Consider the following 20,671-nt stretch of genomic DNA (forward strand, 5'->3'; position numbering starts at 1 on the left):
CACAGAAGGGGCATGAGACTAGACCGCCACCACCGAGGACCACATAGGGGAGGGGGCAGTTAGATGAGGAGACATGAAAGGAGCTCTGGAGGAGGAAGCTGTGCTTCACATGCAGAGAGCCCTGGGCACCTAGCCATAGGTGCACTGTAGGTATAACACATTACATTGAGGTCTTTTCTGACAGTGACCAGGAGGATGAGGTGGAGCAGGATTGTGGTGGGACAGATGGAGAGAGTCCGGCAGATAGAGGGCCAAAACCACCACCTCCACAGGGAGGGGCATCTCTTGCCCCAGCAGGAGGAGTCCTTGCTTCTTTATGCGGGGTTCCTAAGTTTTTGACACTCAAGATCAGAGGCACTGTACAGGGACATATGGTGTCAAAGCTAGTGGACAGTGGGGCTACCCACAATTTCATAGATGCACAGCTAGTCCAGAAGAGGGGCCTCACCATAACAGAGTTTGAGGGTTTCTCAGTCCTAGTGCCAAGTGACCGTACTATCCAGTGCACCCGATACTTTCCCTCCTTGACAATAGTTATGGGGAACTACTCGATGATGGACCACTTCTTTGTGGTCGATGTGCCAGACACCAATGTGGTGATGGGTGTCCAGTGGTTGTATTCCCTTGGGCGAGTCAGACGGATTGGAGGAAACCAAAGATGGAGTTCATTGGGCTAGATGGCAAACTGGTGGTCTTGAGAGGCATGCAGTGTTATCCGCCTTAGACAGTTTTGGCCCACAGGATGGAGGCAGATCTCTGACATGGGGACATTGCATGGGCAGTCGAGTTGAGGATCTTAGAGGTTGGGGGATAGGTGCAGCCACCACCAGTAGACATCCAGGTTTTACTGGACAGGTATGCGGTAGTGTTTGGGGACATTCCACTAGGGCAACCACCAGATAGAGGATTTGAGCACACCATTGAGTTGGAACCGGGTATACAGGCAGTTATCACTACTCCTTACAAGCACCCCAAAGCCTATAAGGACGAGATAGAGAAGGGCATCCATGAGTTGCTTGCATTGGGCCATATCAGGCCAAGTTCTAGTCCTTTCGCTTCTTCAGCAGTGCTGGTGAAGAAGAAGGATGGAACGCTCTGGATGTGTATCAACTACCGGACCCTCAACTGGAAGACTCTTAAGAACCAGTACCCTATTCCCCGCATTGACGAGCTGATGGATGAGCATAGAGGAGCCAAGTACTTCTCTAAGATTGATCTGCGTTCAGGGTACCACCAGATCAGGGTGAGGGATCATGCATCCCGAAGACAGCTTTTCGGTGCCACTATGGGCACTTTGAGTTTCTGGTCATGCCATTCTGGAGGAGCAACAGTTTTATGCCAAGCTCTCCAATTGCGAGTTTGGATTGACAGAGATGCTTTATCTCGAGCATATCATTGGAGTAGATGGGGTGAAAGTTCACGAGGAGAAGATTCAAGCCATCCGGGATTGGCCAGTACCCCGAGATGTGACTATGCTGAGAGGCTTCTTGGGTATTTGCACCTATTATAGGAAGTTTGTCAAAGGGTTCTCGCAGCTGGCAACACCTTTGACTGACTTGACCAAGAAGGGGGCCTTTGCATGGACTGATGGAGCACAGGCCGCCTTTGATCGCCTCAAGGAGGTGATGAGTAGTTGCCCTGTTTTGGCACTCCCGGACTTTTCCCAGCCATTCACGGTGGAGTGTGATGCATCCGGGGTAGGAGTTGGAGCCGTATTGTCACAGGAGGGGCATCCCATAACTTTCGAGAGTCGAAAGCTCCTACCGCATGAGCTGTCATATTCCATATATGACAAGGAGATGTTGGCCATTATGCATGCATTGGCCAAGTTCTGCCAGTACTTGGTGGGCAACTGGTTCCAAGTGAAGACTGATCACAATAGTCTTCGACATTTCATGGCGCAACAGGACCTCAACGACAGGCAACAGAGATGGGTCAGCAAGGTGCAGGCCTATGATTTTGACATTGAGTATGTGCGAGGGAAGCACAATGTGGTAGCCGATGCTCTATCTAGGAGACCAACTGGGTTATCTCTCATGAGCATCTGCCAGGATTGGAAGGCTTAGTTGTTGGTGGAGTACTCCAAGGACAGGAGGGCATGCGAGGTATTGGAGGGGACACATGCAGATGAGCGTTACCGTGTGATGGATGAGGTCATCTATTACAAGGGGCGCATTTACTTAGTGCCCAACTCGTAGTTGAGGGAGAGGATACTCCAGGCAACTCACGATTCACCATTGTCCGGACACCAGGGGTTCCAGAAGACGTATATGGCTGTTCGGGAGAGGTTCACGTGGAAGGACCTCAAGGAGGACATGTTGCAGCACGTAAGGGAGTGTGAGGCCTGCTAGCAAAACAAGGGGGAGCTGACTCACCCTGTAGGACTACTACAGCCACTTCCCATTCCGGAGGGGAAATGGGAAAGTATTTCGATGGATTTCATCACTGGGCTCCCCACAGTACAGGGGAAGGATTGCATATATGTAGTGGTCGATAGGTTGACCAAATTTGCCCACTTCTTCGCCATCCCCACTAGGTACATGGCTGAACAGGTTGCCAAGTTGTTCTTCTGGGAGGTTGTTAGGCTGCATGGGCCCTCCAAGAACATAGTGAGCGACAGAGACAACAGATTCATGGGTGGCTTTTGGCAGGAGCTCTTCAGGTTGGTTGGGACGGAGCTCACTCCTAGCACTAGTTATCACCCTCAGACAGACGACCAAACAGAGAGAGTCAACCAGTGGTTGGAGGGGTACTTGAGGAACTATGTGACAGGTCAGCAGAGGATGTGGATTCGGTGGTTGCACTTGGGCGAGTACTGCTACAACACCACGCACCACATGTCTATCGGTATGACTCCTTTCTGTGCCCTCTATGGATATGATGCACTGACTTTTGCTGATATTGTTTTTGGAGACAACCGGGCCCCAAAGGCCAAAGACTGGGTCCAAGAGAGCCAAGATATCCTCAAGGCTCTCAAGGATAATTTAGTGACAACCCAAAATCAACAAAAACTGTATGCAGACCGACACAGGACAGAGAGGCACTTTGAGGAGGGGGACTTAGTATACCTTCGACTGCAGCCCTATAGGTAGTCTACGCTGAAACAAAAGGGGGTCGAGAAGCTACAACCACGCTTCTATGGGCCCTACCGTGTGACTAGGCAAGTTGGGGAGGTGGCTTATGAGCTAGAGCTGCCTCCATGGAGTAGAATTCATAACGTGTTTCAAACTTTCATGTCTCATGCTTGAAGAAGGTGTTGGGACAACAGGTGACAACAACAGCTGATCTACCCCCGCTGGATGATGAGGGCCACTTGGTGTTAGAACCAGAGGCCATTTTGGAGAGCAGGGAGAGGAGACTGAGGAGCAGGACCATCAGGGAGTTCTTGGTATGCTGGAAGAACTTGCCGGATGAGGATGCCACCTGGGAAGGTGAGCACATACTGGAGCACCCAGCTTTGAGGTTGCTTGAGGGCAAGCAACATTTGGGAGGGGAGGACTGTCATGTCCCTTCTCAAATACATTAGTCACAGGGTGCAGCTACACATTTTTGGCACCATTTTTGGCTTAGGAGGAGGACCCCACACTTAGACTTAGGAACTATAGGGGAATTCGACTTTATTTTGCAGCTAGTGGAATGTGGGGGCCACCCACATGAGAAATTCGAACTTGGCCATTCGATGAGCTTGGAGGGAATCGAATGGGTGGATGGAGGGGCCCACATGAGGCTAAGGAGACCCAAGGTGATAAAAGGAGGATCAACTCTCATTTTCAACTATCTTGAACATTTGCAAACAAACACTCTTTTGTATGCTCTGCTGCTTAGCGAGTCTACCGGCTGTTTAGCCACGAATCTCTCACGCGGGAGATTCAACCTCTTCTTCGGGGGACCATCCGTGCCCGCCCTAGGGAGGCCGTTCCACAGGAGTTTCAGGGAGTTCAGCATAGTCACACACTTCAGCCAACAACGCAGAGAGGGAACTGCGTATTTCCTGGGCAACCAGAAACACGCAGGAGGAGTTGGAAGCCAGCAAGGAGGTTCATTGCTTGCTGGGAGTTCCAGGAGCTGAGGAGGTTGCTTGTTGAGGACATTTTTGTTGGGATTTGCAGCCAGCTAGACTAGTGCATCAGTTGTACGAATTTCTGGGCAGAGGGATTGCGTAGAGGCCTATAGCAGCAATTTCGTGGGGCTTGGGAGAGCAGTTAATCTTGGCCAAGAGCCATTCGGGGAGCAAGGAGTTGGATAGCACAAGTAAAACCATTGTTTCAGAAGTGTTTACAGAGGGATTTGTTGGCTGTTTCCTGCAAGTCGAATATGGCAACATAAGCTGGGGAGAGGCTCCAAGGTGGCCGAAAATCCAAAGTCAAAACCAGTCAAGTTCCCTTTTGGGTTTTTCTGGGTTTTATCCAAGGAGTCCAGAGTTGAAAGGATATAATTTTCTAGGCAGTTTTTGGGCACCTTCCAGCAGGTCGAAGTTCAGCAGGGCAGTGGTTTACTGGGGCAACGCAGTGCAGAGTGGTGCAGTAGCTGGGCAACCTTCAACTCAACTATTTTCCCACTTGGGATGGTCTTGCTTGTTCATTGGGACAAGCCCAGGTGCATCATTCCATTTCATATTGTATCTAGCCCTTTGGTTTTTAATAATATGGCTTAGCAGCAGTGTTGCACACATCGCGATAAAATCGCGATTAAATCGTAAAATCGCGATTTTTTAATTTCGCCGATTCAAAGCGCGATTTTTATCGAAAAAATCGCCCCCTTTTTTTTATAGCGATTTTTATCGAAAAAATCGCGATTTTTTCACTTAAAATCGCGAGGGCGCGCGGCAGCGGGGTTTTATATGGAAAAAACGATTTTTTTTTAATTCATTCAGCAGTCTGCCGCGGAGGAGAAGGAGAAGAAGAGAGGGAGAGGGTTGCCGTCGGTTGTGGGAGCGAATCGAAGCGATTTTAGGAGGAATCCAAGCCAAGATCGCCAATTTGTCCATAAACCAGGTATGTAGATTATTTTTTTTTTGTTTTGGTTCTATAAAAACTTTGTTTTTCATTGTTTTTAAAGAATTTTTGGAAATTTTTCATTGATTTGGGATGGGTTATTTGTTATGACTATGAGAACCAATTTTTGATTTTTATTTTCTCATTTTCTTTAAACATTGTTTATTTTTTTTTATTTTTCATTGTTTTTTGGCATTTGGTTGGGTAACTTGGGTTTAGAAATTGGGATTTTGGAAATAATTAGCTTGTAATTTTGCAAATGCTAAATTGTAATTTGTATTTACTATTATCATTTATGTAATCCTAAATTCCTATTTCCTAATCCTTATTTTTCCATAGGTTTGCAAATTCAAAATTCAAAAACAAACATGCCAAGGAAATTGGATCCTTTCTGGGAATATGGTGACCCTAAAACTCCGAATGATAGACAAAACTTGTATTGCAAGTTGTGTGGAAAGGAAATATTCGGGGGGGTGTACAGGTTGAAGTTCCACCTTGCACAAATCCCTGGACGTGATGTGGGGCCCTGTCTAAAGACAAATGCTGAAATTATCCAAAAAGCCATGAGAGCATTGGGAGAATTAGAGCACACTAGAGACGCCAAAGAAGAACTCAAAAGGCAACTAAAAAGGTCAGTTGAAGGAAGTGGGCCAAGTGGCACAGGTTCTACTGCAGCGTCAGTCAATCCGGTAGCTGCATCATCATATTTTGTTCCTCGAACCACACCTGGTTCACAACCAACTATTGGTTCAATGCTAAAAAGAACTGAAAAAGAAAAAGCTGACAAGTTGATGACAAAATTTCTCCTCTGGAGTGATATTCCTTTCAGCATTATAAGGAATAATCCATTTTTCCAACCTACTCTTGATGCTATTGCCAGTGTTGGCCCGGGGTACAAACTCCCTTCTCTTCATGATTTCAGAGGCCGGCTTCTTCAAGATGAAAAGCGTGACTGCACCCAAAGATTGGAGGATTTTAGGGCATCATGGGCACAAACAGGATGCACTGTTATGTCAGATGGTTGGACTGACCAAAAGGGGAGAACCCTTATAAACTTCTTGGTTAGTTGTCCCTTGGGGACTATGTTTATCAAATCTGTTGATGCAACTCATCAAATCAAAGATGCAAAAACTTTATGTGATTTGCTGGATGTGTTTATTTTGGAGGTGGGTGCAGAAAATGTTGTCCAAGTCATAACGGACAATGCTGCAAATTATGTTGCTGCTGGTAGAATGCTTATGGACAGGCATCCTACTTTATTTTGGACACCTTGTGCTGCCCATTGTATTGATTTGATGTTAGAGGACATTGGGAAAATTCCCTTTGTCAAAGAGGTTGTTGACTCATCAAAAAGCATCACAAAATTTATTTACAATCACACATCTGTGCTTAGCTTGATGAGAAAATGCACCAACAACAAAGAGTTGGTGCGCCCCGCCATTACACGGTTTGCGACGAGTTTCATATCTCTTCAATCCCTCTTGAATTCTATGTGGGATTTGAAGAGAATGTTTCTTTCAGAGGAGTGGCGTGCTTCGTCAATGAGCCGCAAACCAGAAGGAGAGGCCGTCTGCAGACTAGTTTCATACCAGGAGGACTTCTGGGCGGGAGTGCAGGAGGTGTGCGCTGTTACAGAACCTTTGGTAAAGGTGCTTCGGTTGGTTGATGGTGAGAAGCCCGCAATGGGCTATTTGTATGAAGCCATGGATAGGGCCAAAGAAGCCATTCGGTCCTACTATGATGACAAGGGAGATGATGGGTTCCAGAGACAACTCCTATGGAACGTCATTGATGAGCGATGGAACAACACACTCCATCGTCCCATTCATGCTGCTGGCCTTTTCCTGAACCCTGCATTTTCTTATGCATGTGGGTTTAATTTTGATGTTGAGGTCGTGGAAGGATTATTAACCTGTGTCCAGAAGATGGTGAGAACTTCAGAAGAACGTATGGAGGTCTCTAGACAAATTGAGCAATATAAGTTGTCAGCTGGCACATTTGGCTTTGAGATGGCTGTCATTGATAGGACGGTTAAAATGCCAGGTATTTTTTAGTTTGTAGTATGTACTTTGTAACTTTGTTTCAAATTTCATTGTTTCTTCAAATTCCATTTTTTTCTTATGTTTATTTAAAATTTTCTTTGTAATTTTGTTGTAGACGCATGGTGGAAGATGTATGGTGGCAGAGTACCCCTTTTGCAAAATCTTGCCGTGCGGATCCTCAGCCAAACATGCAGCTCCTCGGGATGTGAGCGCAATTGGAGTGTATTTGAAAAAATACACAACAAGAAGCGCAATAGGTTAACACTTAAACATTTAAAATATTGCAAATTTCCAAATAAATTTTTGAATTCATTAAAGTTTTAAACAATATTTTTTTTATAATATTAATTATTAATTTATTATTTCATGAACTTTGTACAGGTTGGAGTCCCATAGACTTAATGACATGGTCTATGTCTACTACAATCTTCGATTGTGGGTGAAACAACTAGAGAAGACACCTGATACGGAAGCCATCTCATTGGATGGGATTGACACCACTGCTGAATGGAGGGTTGAGACCGAGAGGCCTCTCATGGATCCCACTGAGGATTGGTTAGTGCAGGATGAGGGGGAGGAGGAGGGGGAGGAGGAGGAGGAGGAGGAGCAGGAGCAGGAGCAGGAGCAGGAGCAGGAGGAGGAGGAGTTGGAGGAGCAGGAGGAGGAGGTGACACCGCCTACCCGGGCTACCCGGGCTACCACTACCACCAGTAGAGGACGTGGTCTCCGTCCACCTCAGCCTCCTGTAGCTGCTACTACTAGTTCTTCAGCTTCTAGAGCACGTCAGACTCCACTGCCATTTCCACCACCACAGGCACTAGCTTCTACATCTAGAGGGAAAGAGAAAGTTGTGCCATTTTCTCGCAAGAGGGGCAGAGGAAATCAATAGGATTAGACTTTCATTTTATTGTATATGACATTATGACATGATGAGATACATTATCATATTTTTTGTTGATATTTTGAGGCTGAGTTGGACTTGGGACTCAGGACTTACTATTCAGGACATGATTCAATGTTATGTGTGATTTTAGCGCTAAAAATGATATTAAACATCTTATATATTAGTTTTTTATCATATTTATGTGTCAATGTATTTATTTTATGTTGTAGATGGTTTAGATATTAAAAAAATTGAAAAAAATTGAAAAAAAATGAATATTTTTGTGCCAAACGATTTTTTCCCGCTTTTTTCCGCTTTTTTCCCGATTTTAACGATTTTTTCCGCTTTTTTCCCGGCGCCGATTAAATCCCGATCGCGATGTGTGCAACACTGCTTAGCAGTGCCTGAGTGGCAACATTTTCATGGATGTCTGATGTGTGTTTTTATTTTTATATGCTGCTGCACTATTTATTTGCTTAATATCACTCTCATTCCTACTTAGGAACATTACAGTCTCTTGAGTTTCATGGTTGAGGGTAAGGGGGGTGAACTGGGCACTAGATCACTGTTGGAGTCTTTTGGGACCCATGGGGATCTTGACTGCATAGTCAAGGTGGGATGTATTTACTATTCAGTGTGTTACCTCCTATATCTGCACACAATATAAATCCAATCATCCAAAGTATAAACCCTAAGGGAACCATTTGAAGTTTCTACCAACTGTCACATTAGTAGAACCTCCCTTCACTTTGGGCCTACTGTCCTCCAGTGCAAGGAGTGTTTTGCTAAGATCAAATCACTAATCTCTCAATTATCACAAATCTGAAAATCAGATTAGCGATTTGTGTGTGTTATGATTCATTTTAAATAAAAGGGTGAGAAGGTAAGCAAGATTTAGTATATTGCCCATTGGGCAAATGGAGTCAGAGCAATACTTGATGAAAAAGCTTGACATGTGTTACCCACCTAAGTGGGTAACCCCTAGGAGGAAAATTTTCTCCTGTTTGTTTAACTTGTCATCCAACAACCTTGACAATCCACAGATAACTATGCTTCGGAACGCTCCACATATGCCCTAGTCGTTGCTTTCCATCATCTAGCTTACTTCTTGAAGGAAGGGGGTCATCTATTATGAGGCATGTTACCCACCAAAATGGGTAATTTAATAGGAGAAAACTTTTCCCCTACTTTTCACAGCCAGCTACCCAACAACCATGGACATTCGAGCCTTGATGATGATATGCCATATGCCACCTCCATCTGCATCAACCATGCACCTCTCACCATCTGGCATTCCTCTTAGATGAAGGTGGGCGACTACTCAATAGGTACTTTGATCACTTTGTAATTGGGTGCTTATACTTGTTGTTTCATGCATTAAGTATGGATAAAGGTGTGATCTAGAAGATTGACGAATCTTGATTGTAAATTTGTTCTCTCACCTTACTATGGGGGTTAATCCTTAGCTCTAGTCCAGTGGGACCTCTCTTGAGGCCTTAGGGTTATAAGGAAGGAGGGCACTACTTGGAAAACTTGGATTGAAATAACGCGTTCATTCTCCTTTACACCATATTTGAAATTTTCCATGTCACATTATAAACCCCTTATATACCATCTCCATTCTTTGTGCCCAACTTGTCATTGGTTCATTGGGATTTGAGTCATTTGACACTCTTTTATCCGCATCCTTGAGTAGGGCCGACAAACATTTCCCTGGAGATTGATGCAATGAAAAAAATGGAAAATCGTAAGATGGCCACAATGAAAGGAAAAGAAAAATCAATATGCAAAAGATGGCCGTGACATAAATTAGCACGTGGAAAAAGCCTAGCATGAGCTCTACCCTCTTCATTAGCCATCAGTAAGTTCTTGAGCACTTGATGCTCCATTTCATCAAAAGGAATCCTTGCATGTCCCAACTTTGATGAGCGACAAACTGTCCCATCATGAGGGGTAAAATTCAATGCTACATTGTGAAAATTCTATTTGCAGTTAATCTGGTTATTACAATTTGTGGCACAGTACAATTCCTATATTTTTCATCTTCTTGCAAAAGTTCTTGTTAAAGGGACTAGTCACTATGCATTCAAAAGTGTATATATACGTGTCTGTGTGTGTGTAAAAATTTGAAATCGTTATTTAATTGAATAAAATTTGAAGATGCTGATTCATTGTTTGTTATATGAATTCCCTTGCCTTTGTTTGTAATTCAAATATTGTTGCGTGATAGATAGGACCAATTTTATATCTTTTCCTTCAGTTTGCTTCAATTGCAACAACTTGCATGGTTATATTATTTGCTAAGCATTCATCGCTACTTTTTTCTACAGGACTTGGATTTACCTTCAATTCTAATAGAGACTGAAGAGCGTGGCATGTCCTTTGATCAGCTGCTGACAATTCCTGAGAAGGATGATTGGTTTTATAGTGATGGGAAGTCTACATCTTGCATTGCATTTATTCTTGAAATGTACAAAGAGGCAGGCTTATTTGATCCCATTTCTAGCTCTATTCAAGTCACTGAGTTCACAGTAAGTTTAGAGAATGCTTCACCTAAAAGGCTTGTAATATTTGTTTTTGTTGTCATGTTCCTTATACTTGTCTTGATCATTATGGAGCTTAATTGCTAATTTACACTTCTGCAGATACGAGATGCCTACATGCTTAGGTTCTTTGATGACAACATAACTAATCTGCCTAGCTGGTGCAATGAAAATGACGAGGTGCAACTTCCTTTCTGTCAGATCCTTGGAGAGTACCGCATGGAATTACCTGGATATAATACTATCGATCCGTATCCACATATGAATGAGAATTGCCCTTCTTTACCTCCAGCTTATCATAGAACCAAAAAATGTTGACTAAAAGTCTCTATGTCATGAAGACTTCCTCGTGGCCCTTGAGCACATTTTCTGCAAACTATAGGATAGGGCTCATTCTGGAACATAATATTATATCTCTTCAGGCTTTGTCGATTGGATGGATAACATGAGCTCACCCCTCGGTTTGTAAATTTGTCAGATGAAATCATGCTCGGTGATATATTTTTAATTAATCAAGATGGACCTTTTGCATTACAGAAAACATCTCAACTGTCTTCTTCAGTATCTCTGGCCATTATCTGTTTTCCCTTTCCCAGCAACTGCAGCCCCTGCATGTAAAATAATGTATTCACAAAAACATTGTGTATTTATTTTGTAGTATAAATTGTTATGTTTTCTTGATGGGATGAATCACCGTAAAGATAGATACTGCTTCACCAGGGGATCCTTGCAATGGCATTTGGTGTATTCTTTTCTGTTCAAATTCCTAGTTGGAAGAAAGATTTGTTGGAGAATAGCTGCCTGTTTCCTACAACCTTGTTCAAGTCTGATTTGCTGTAGATTGCATTGTATGGATCGAGCTTGGGCTGTTTCATTTACTTCTACTGCTTGCTAATGGTATTTGATTAATTTAATTTAGTCAGCCTTTAAAGGTAACTTATTGGTTACAAGAAGATATCATTCAACCTTTTCTGACAGCTGTTGTTATTCTGGGTGTTTCTGTTATATTTATCTTAAAATTGGCATGATGCATAACTAACGTATATTTTGGGAATATATATTTGTACCAGGAAAATTCTTATCAAGTCTAATGCAACTTTCTCATGGAAGGGTGAAAGTCTTAATTGCATTCAAACTAGTATTCAGAAATATCGTTGTTGTTCTAGGCCAGTGGTGGTAGCCTTATTCAAGCAGGGATTGGCAATGAAGTGGTAGCTTTACAAACAAAATGTTTCCCACAAACAACAGGTTGCAGAGAAATTTGGATGCCTTGCACTATTCCATGCTTATTTGATAACCCAAGTTTTCTGTTCCGCTGCTAATTTAAACTGTGATGGATTTTGTTTATTTTTGAGCACAAGGGTCATGCCCCAAGCACTCTACTAGGCTGCTACATTACTATTCAACTCTGATTAAGCCTTCAACTTTTCTGGTAGCTATTGGCTGTTGAAGAACATAATTGCACTCTATGTGCTTGAACAAATTTCTCTTGGAAATCACTTGCAAATTTGAGTTGAGATTTGGTAAAAACCAGTGTTCCACAGGGATGCGTCCCCAAGGGTGGGATGTGAGCTACCCATGTTTCCCATGCTCCTGCGACGGGGGGACGTCTGGGGAAACATTTCCCCATGTTCCCCTTTTGGGGAAACTTGGGGAGATGAAGGGGGGAACTTCTCCCAATGTGGGGGATGCATTTCTCCAAAAGGGGTGCTTGTGGGCGCTCCCCTTCAAAAAGGGCCACACATCCCCATTGAATCTTGTTTGAAAACGATAATTTATAAGTGGGGAACCCTAATATTCAATCTTAGGGCCCTACTAATGCTATGTAATTAATGATAATGTTAAATTCTTAAAGTAAAAGTGACATTAAAGGAGAATGTCACTTTTACTTAAATTTTTAACATTGCCATTAATTGACTCTGTATGTTTGCGAGTGGTTTTGACCTTATTGGAGAAGTAGAATTTTAGATCCCACTCAAAATCCAATAGATTTAACAATTTTCAGGATTTGGGGGATTGCAACGTTTCCATTGGATTCTATCATGTATGAAGGCATGGAACTAACATTTAATCAAGAACAAGCCTTCTATGTACCTCAATGTTGGTGGTACATATTATTGAACTTCTCTGTCATGACCCTAGTAAAATTGTACCTGTCATTCACAAAGATCTCGACTTGACATGTTAAGATTTTTCTATCTTATTTTAATGTTAAGAGGGTGATATCGATGATGAGGATCCCAATATATGCAATGATATTTTGATGATGTGTAGGTATTTGTTGTAGAATTATTTTTTTTGGACTCTAGAGGTCATCTAGGGCCTCTTTATTGATTTATTTTTGGTCAAATATGGATTGCACTCGGTGCTATTTTGGTTATATGTGTCCTTGATATATATATATATATATATATATATATATATATGAAACTTTGCATATTTGTGTATAATGGTTTGGATTCATATGGATGCGCATGAATACTTACATATTTCTTTTCAAATTTTGAATATATATGTATTTTTTTGTTGACCAGTTTTTGGGTCTAGTTTTTGTCTAGTACCCAATTTTGGGATTTATTGGTTCGATCACTAAGTCAATTTTAATAACATTGGTACCTTGCCCATTGCTTGTTTTTAGTTTTAACTTTTGAGTCTTGACTTCAGATATTGATGACCTTAGACCAAGTTTTTCACTCGTCACTTTTTAGTATTTACTATTTTTAAGTGAGTAATTTCAATTTACTATTTTAGTCTTCAAATTTTAATATATACTATTTTGCTTAGTACTAATCATATTTTTTATTTTTTTTTTATTTTTTTCGGTTGTTTGGTGGTTCACAAACACCCGCGGTCACTGGGTGGCCACTACGTCCACGAAAATATTTGAGCTTGATCAAGGGTATCAAGCCCCGCGGCCAATAGCGAGGCCTAACCCCAAGGGCTTCGGGGATAATTGACCCTGTGACCTCCGGAACAACGAGGCACTTATTTGACCAGTTGAGCTAACCCTTGGGGCTAGTACTAATCAGATTTTATAATGATGAATAAAGGATTTTAAATCAATCTATACAATATTATACTATTTCATTGAATCATTTGTGATATGAAACAATGTATCTCATTATTGAATATATATATATATATACACACACACACACACACACACACACCTTGGCACCCCCCTTGAATTTCCCTAAAATTTGGGGGTGCTCCCACATGTCTCCCCTGTGTGTTTCTCTGTTTCGACATCTCCTTGTCTTGGAAACTTGGTGGAACATTGGTAAAAATGTATCTCAACAAAATGATTTAAAGACAATATTAGTTAATGATTTAGTAATTTTATGTGCCTTATGAAGAACCAACAATACCATCAAGATTTGTTCCAAATTTTCTATACAAGGCAAACGTGAAAGAAAAAAATCTGAGGTATATTCCCACTTGTTTTTTGTGATCAAAAGTGTCAATTAGATCTTGTATTTTGAAGGAATGGTGAGGCAATAGTGTAACTTGAGATATGTTAAATAAGCTCGCTTTTTAGTCTCTTTAAAATTGTTAGACTAGAGATGATTAACTCTACGGATGCTATTGTATTAATGTGAAATCATATCTATGCATCGAGGTGATGCTTGGATTCATCTTCCAAGGGTCTTGTTACTGCACATATTTGTTAAAAATTCTGTAACTAGGTTTGGTCTTCATAAATATGAAATGTACATTTTTATTCTTGTAAATTGTTAAATGAAAGAAATTTATTATTATTATTTTTGGAGCATGGGTTTCATGTTCAAGGTCTTTTATTTTATAGGTCAAGCACCCATTGAGTGCTTCTAGGGTTTGTCCTAGGTCAAGAAGTCAAAAGAGTAATTGTCATGAGTTGAAGACCCCTTCGGGCACATTGTAACTTGTAAAAGAAATTATTTTTGTCTCTAAAAGTGTCAAAATACCCTTAAAGATCAAGTTGGCCTGGCAGCAGGCAAGTCGGTCTAAAATGAGGAGCCACATCCACCTTGAGGAGCCTATATAAAGGAGGAAACTCAACCTCCTTGAAGCACATTCATATCTCACTCATTCAAGTGAAGGAAGAAGAAGAGGAAGGCAACAAAGAAGGAAGAGGATGAAGAAGACTTGGTTTTGGGCTATTTCTCTCTCACACATGCGAAGGAAGGCTAGGGTTTTTGCAGCAGATCTATGGTTTTCCTCTACAAGTTCGATCTTGAATAAAGGAAGGCAAGAAGGTCAAACGAAGGTCACAAGAAGGCATCTTCAAGCTCTAGAAGTCAGAGAAGGCCAAGAAAAGGTCTAAGGAAGCATTGGAAGGCTAAAACGAAGCTCACATGTGTGGCAACAACAACTGTAGGAGGGCCGAAAATTTCAGGTTTGCAGTCGAGGCTGAAAATTTTGCAGTTGGGAGTCAAAGTTGTGCTATTGGAAGAGATTTGATCGGGTTTGACTTGTTCAAGGAAAACACATCATTCAGAAAGGTTGGACTTGGTCTTGGAGGGTATTAGTCTTAGTCTAGAGGTCTTGGAATTCGTCAATTGAAGAATCTACAAGGAAGAGAAGGGATTTGTGGGTTTTCCTCTCAATTGGAGAGGTTTTGGCCATGGCTTGCAGCGTATATTATGTGTTCTTGCTCTTCTTGTTTTGGTAGTTGTTTGATGATATACAAACATAATAATAAGTAAAGAAGTTAATAAGTAAGAAAAAGTTAAAATACATCACAAGCAGTGATCAAGGAAAGAGAAATCACTCTATCATTGCCCTATAGATTTCTCAACATCGTTTTAGAGCTAAGTTTGGCTAAGGGCATTGTGAAGATCTCTACTACATTAAAGAAGTTCCTCAAGAAGTGTTCAAAGGTAGCAAGCCATCCCAAGAAGGGTATCAAGTAAGCATGGAGTCTTCTATTTACTCCAAAGAAGGAAGTGACCAAGGCAAAGGATGAAGGACTCTTCTTGACACTCACTGGAACATTTCAAGATGAGAACATTTGAGTGATCGATAGTGGTGCATCAAGACACATGACTCGTCATCACAAGAAACTAAAGACATTATCAAAAGGAAAATCTTCTTACTTCGTAGAACTTGGAGATAATAAGAGCTACCTTGTAAGAGGAATTGGATCAACCTCAATAGAGTTGGAAAATGGAGGCAATATTTATCTCAACGACATCTTATTTGTTTTAGGTTTGCATAAGAACATACTCTCCGTTTCAAGTCTAGAAGATAAAGGTGATAGAGTGGCTTTCATTGATGGAAAAGTGGTAGTATGGAGTAAGAACTCAAGCATAGAAAATGCTAGAGTAATTGGCATTCATGAAGGAAGACTTACAGGTCGATATCTCCTCTTGCTCAAGCTTTGGTTCACATTGAAATCAACCCATGTGAACTTTGGCATAGAAGATTTGAACATCTCCATTTCAAAATCCTTCGAACTCTAAGTTCAATAGTAGATGGAATCCCCAAACTAAAAGAAGATCATGAAGGAGTATGCAAAAGATGTGCAATGGGTAAGAACACTAAGAGACCATTTGAAAGTAGTGCTTGACGATCAAAAGAAATATTGGATCTTATTCATTCCGATGTTTGTGGTCCTATGACTCCTAAATCACTTGGAGGTCATCCATATTATGTCACATTTATAGATGATCATTCAAGGAAGACTTGGGTTTACTTAATGAAATCCGAGGATGAAATATTTACAAAATTTCAAGAATTCAAAGCTGAAGTATAGAACCTTATAGAAAGAAAAATCGAGATATTAAGATTCGATAATAGAGGAGAATATACATCCAAGGAAATCATAGCTTTCTGTAAGGAGTCCGGGATTAAGAGGGAGTTGATAGTCCCATATAATCTCGAACAAAATGGAGTTGTAGAACAAAAGAATTGATCCATTGACGAAAGTGTAAAAGAAATGTTACATGGTCAAGATTTACCAAAATTTCTGTGGGGTGAAGCTACAAAGACTACTGTATATATATAAAATCGAAGTCCCCACATGTCTCTAGATAATAAGATTCTCGAAGAGGTGTTCACTGGAAAGAAGCCAATCGTAGATCATCTCCGAATTTTTGGTTGTCTTGTTTATATACATATACCTAAGGACAAAAGAAAGAAGCTGGATCCATCTGGCATGAAGGGAACCTTTGTGGGCTACAATAACTCTTCTAAGGCCTATAGGATCTACATAAAGGAAGGACATCGAATAGAAGTAAGTCGAGATGTGATATTTGACGAAAGTATTACATTCAAGAAATCAAAAGATCTCCCTATGGACTCGGACTCTGATGATGAAGAACTTCTGGTATTCAAAGAAGAAGCTACTAGGGAAGAAGAATAATCAAACCATGAAGATGAAGGTCCTTGTGAACCAATACAACCTGTGGTAATTCTCGAAACTAGAAAAATACCTAATTGGTTGAAGTCTACACTTCTAGATGAAGAAGGTCATGGAGCAGTTCAAGGTACATTCAAGGAAAACAAAAAGCCCAAACGATATTCTGGATTTGCAACCTACATGACAAAACTAATTGAAGCAGAGCCATCCACTTTTAAAGAAGATGTCAATCACGAAGAATGGGAGGATGCTATGAATGAAGAATATCAATCTATAATGAAGAATGGAGTTTGAGAGATTGTACCTAGGCTTGAAGACAAATATGTGGTAACTTCCAAATGGATCTACAAGATTAAACATGCAGCAGATGGAAGTATTGACAAGTATAAGGCAAGATTTGTGACTAGGGGCTTCTCTCAACAAGAAGATATCGACTATGAAGAGACATTTTCTCTGACAGCAAGGTATACAACTATACATTCGTTGGTCTCTTTGGTAGCATCAATGGGATGGAACATCCACCAAATGGATGTCAAAACTGCATTCTTGAATGGCACGATTGATGAGGAATTATATATAGAAAAACCCTTGGGATTTGAAGTTAAAGATAGAAGGACATATGTTTTCAGATTGAAGAAGGCTTTATATGGCCTCAAACAAGCTCCGAGGGCATGGTATGCTAGGGTGGATGCATATGTACAAAGATTAGGATTTACCAAGAGTTCTGATGATCCAAACCTTTATATTAAGATTGTGAAGGGAGAGCCATCAATCATTCTTCTGTATGTGGATGATCTTCTCTTGACAGGTGTGGAAGGTCGAATTGAAGAATGTAAGAAGCATCTAGCAACAGAATTTGACATGAAGGATTTAGGGCTGATGCACTATTTTTTAGGATTGGAAGTCTGGCAAGGACCTGATGAAATCTATCTAGGTCAAGGAAAGTATGTGATCAAGATGTTGAAGAGGTTTGACATGATGGATTGCAAACCAATGATAACCCCAATGATCAAAAACTTGAAAAGACTAAGGAGTTCTGAATCAAGCCCCGTGGATCCTTCTAGGTATAGGGAATTGATTGATTCACTGATGTATTTGGTGAATACTCGACTAGACATGTTTTGCAGTAAATATTCTCAGTTAGTTCCAAGTGGAGCCAAAGCATGATCATTGAATAGAAGCGCAACACATATTGAGATATCTGCAAGGAACATTCCACCACTGCCTAAAATATGATAGGAGGAATGATGTCCACTTGATTGGATATACAAATTCTTACTAGGGAGGCAGTGGGCAGGGTGGAAGAAGCACTACAGGAGGATGTTTTAGTTTGGTATCCTCCATGATCTCATGGATAAAGCAAGATACACTTGCTTTGAGTAGTGCTAAGGCGAAGTACATTGCAACATGTGAAGTAAGCAGAGAAGTTGTCTGGTTAAGGACGCTGCGATCGGACCTATTTGAAGGACTAATGGACCCTACAGTGATATATTGTGATAACACCAATTGTATATGATTGTTTGAAGACCCAATGTTTTATGAAAAGACAAAGCATATCAACAACAAGTATCACTACATTCGGAAGCTAGTACAAAATGGTGTGTTGCAACTACAATATATCTTCACTGATGAGAAAGTAGCTAACATATTGACGAAATCTCTTCCTAATAAGAAGCTTGTGTATTTGAGAGACAAGCTTGGTTTGGTTGATGTATTCTCCCTAATTGAGAGGGAGAGATATGCACATCATTCTTGTCTTCACTTAGGAAGACAGAATGGAGGATTGGGTAAGCATCTGGCATTTGATACTATTTGAGGATGAGGTAGGGCATCCTAGATAAGAGTAGTTGTGGACCAATATTCTTTGAGGACTAACTATCCAAGATGAGAATAATTTAAAGGTGGTCAAACTCTTTGAACACCCGGGTGGGATATGTACCTTGAGAGACAATGATGATGGTGTCTATAAATCATTGGTCTCACTAGCATTGTGCTCTAATCTTGTGGAGAGTTAGAGTTGTTAGTCAAGGCCTTTCTACGCGACAATGTTAGTTGATATGATGCTAAACAGATGGGTTACCGATCCGAATCTTCTTATGAGGACTCTTCAAATTGAGAATGTCCATGTACCATTTATGAATACCTCCCTAGTTAAGAGGAACGGCTGAAAAATGTGTAATTAGATTTGGTCTTCATAAATATGAAATGTACTTTTTGATTCTTGTAAATTGTAAAATGAAAGAAAATTATTATGGTATAACACATTCAGAAATGCGTTGACCTTTCAATTAGTTTTGGTTGACTAAAAATTAATTCAACAATGTATAAAGTTGATATTAGGAAAAAAAATATTTTTTCAAATTTTATTTATCTTTGTTCTGATTGGCGAAGAGAGTGGGAGTCTTATTCGACAATCATTATCTACACCGCCGGATTGTGTTGGGTAACTCGTGTATTGATACGGTATCGTCAAGATAATTTTTAATTCTGATGTAATTATGATACTATTTATTACATTCATAATTATTGTTTAATTGTGAATGCTCAATTCATACAGGGAAACATTGTACAACCTAATCAATAAGTAATCTGGCCAATCTTTGGATGACCTGCTTCTAAAAAGCTTCACCAATTATTCTACAGCAATTTTCCAATGGAGTTTATCATGTTTTCCGCTGCTGATATCCAAAGTTCCATAAAATTGAATTTTCGACCATCTCTGAATTGCGGCGATTGCTCTCCACCATTTTTTTTTCTCGAACATCATGCCATAATGGAACACCATTTTTTTTTCTCGAACATCATGCCATAATGGAACACTCATAATTTGAGTATTTTTTCAAAACTAGAATAGTGGAATCTATGAAGGCTATAGTGCTGGCAACATTTCAGAGAGAGACCATGAAGACTTTATAGTTCTGACAACATTTCAAAGAGATCTGACTAGTCTAGCATTTGCAACTTTTTATTGTATTCAAGGCTTTACATGGGCTTATAATACATCCACGGTTCAAATTTATTCTCGCGATTCCAACACCATAATTAGACCTAAAAGCTTATTGAAAACATTTAGTGAAATAACATTAATATAATAGGACACTTTAGAGAAGGTGAAATGTGATAAAATAAATAAACTTTGGTGACCGAACAAAATAAACAATTCCATATTAAATCATCTGTTTATCCATTGTTTATCCATTTTTTAAATCATCTGTTTATCCATTTTCGCAAGGTGGTGGTGTGTTGTGTTGTGTGCTCTCCATCACAGTTCCCTTATAACAATAGTAAGGGGGCAAATAGGTAGCTGGCTATGATTTTCATATTTTTAAGGTGGTGGTGTGCTCTCCATCACAGTTCCCTTATAATAATAGTAAGGGGGCATTACAATTCCCTTATAATAATAGTAAGGGGGCAAATAGGTAGATTGCTATGTTTTTCATATTTTTGGAAACTTTTAATAGGAGGGCAATATAGCAATGTCCAATCCCTTTGTAATTATATACAATATAATTTATTATAATCAATGAGAAATATTTATTAAGAATTTTAAGGGCGGCTCATTTATTAAGAATTTTAAGGATGGTAGAGGCCAGGTGTTTATGTATATTCTTTTAAAGTTTTAATAAAATTTGTAATAATTAAATTAAAGTGTATGTAGTATACTAACGACTAAACTGAGCTCCATTCATTTAACATTTTTAATTTGGGTAACTATGATTTAATAACTAAGCATCTTATTGTAATACCATCAACATAGATTCATCTTAAGTACGGATTTAACATGAGATGAGAGAGATCAAATTTCTTCACGTGCAAACTTTTTTAGAGTGCAAAATACAATGTATTATTTATCATTGTTTAAATTGTAT

General features: G+C 40.3%; 1 protein-coding gene across 1 annotated transcript in view; it reads left to right on the top strand.

Moving 5' to 3' along the window:
* The window catches only part of LOC149192310 (inositol-1,4,5-trisphosphate 5-phosphatase), a 211,139-nt gene extending 199,996 nt beyond the window's left edge, over positions 1-11,143 (top strand). The window contains exons 6-7 of the mRNA XM_089404538.1: positions 10,250-10,450; positions 10,565-11,143. Coding sequence (XP_089260664.1) covers positions 10,250-10,450; positions 10,565-10,780 — 417 coding nt within the window. The 3' untranslated portion in view covers positions 10,781-11,143. The remainder of the gene's footprint in view (positions 1-10,249; positions 10,451-10,564) is intronic.
* Positions 11,144-20,671: the final 9,528 nt, after the last annotated feature.

This window comes from Pinus tabuliformis, chromosome 2_2 (assembly GCF_031772625.1).
Source record: "Pinus tabuliformis cultivar Carrire ecotype Pingquan chromosome 2_2, CPIR1, whole genome shotgun sequence".
NCBI lineage: Eukaryota > Viridiplantae > Streptophyta > Pinopsida > Pinales > Pinaceae > Pinus > Pinus tabuliformis.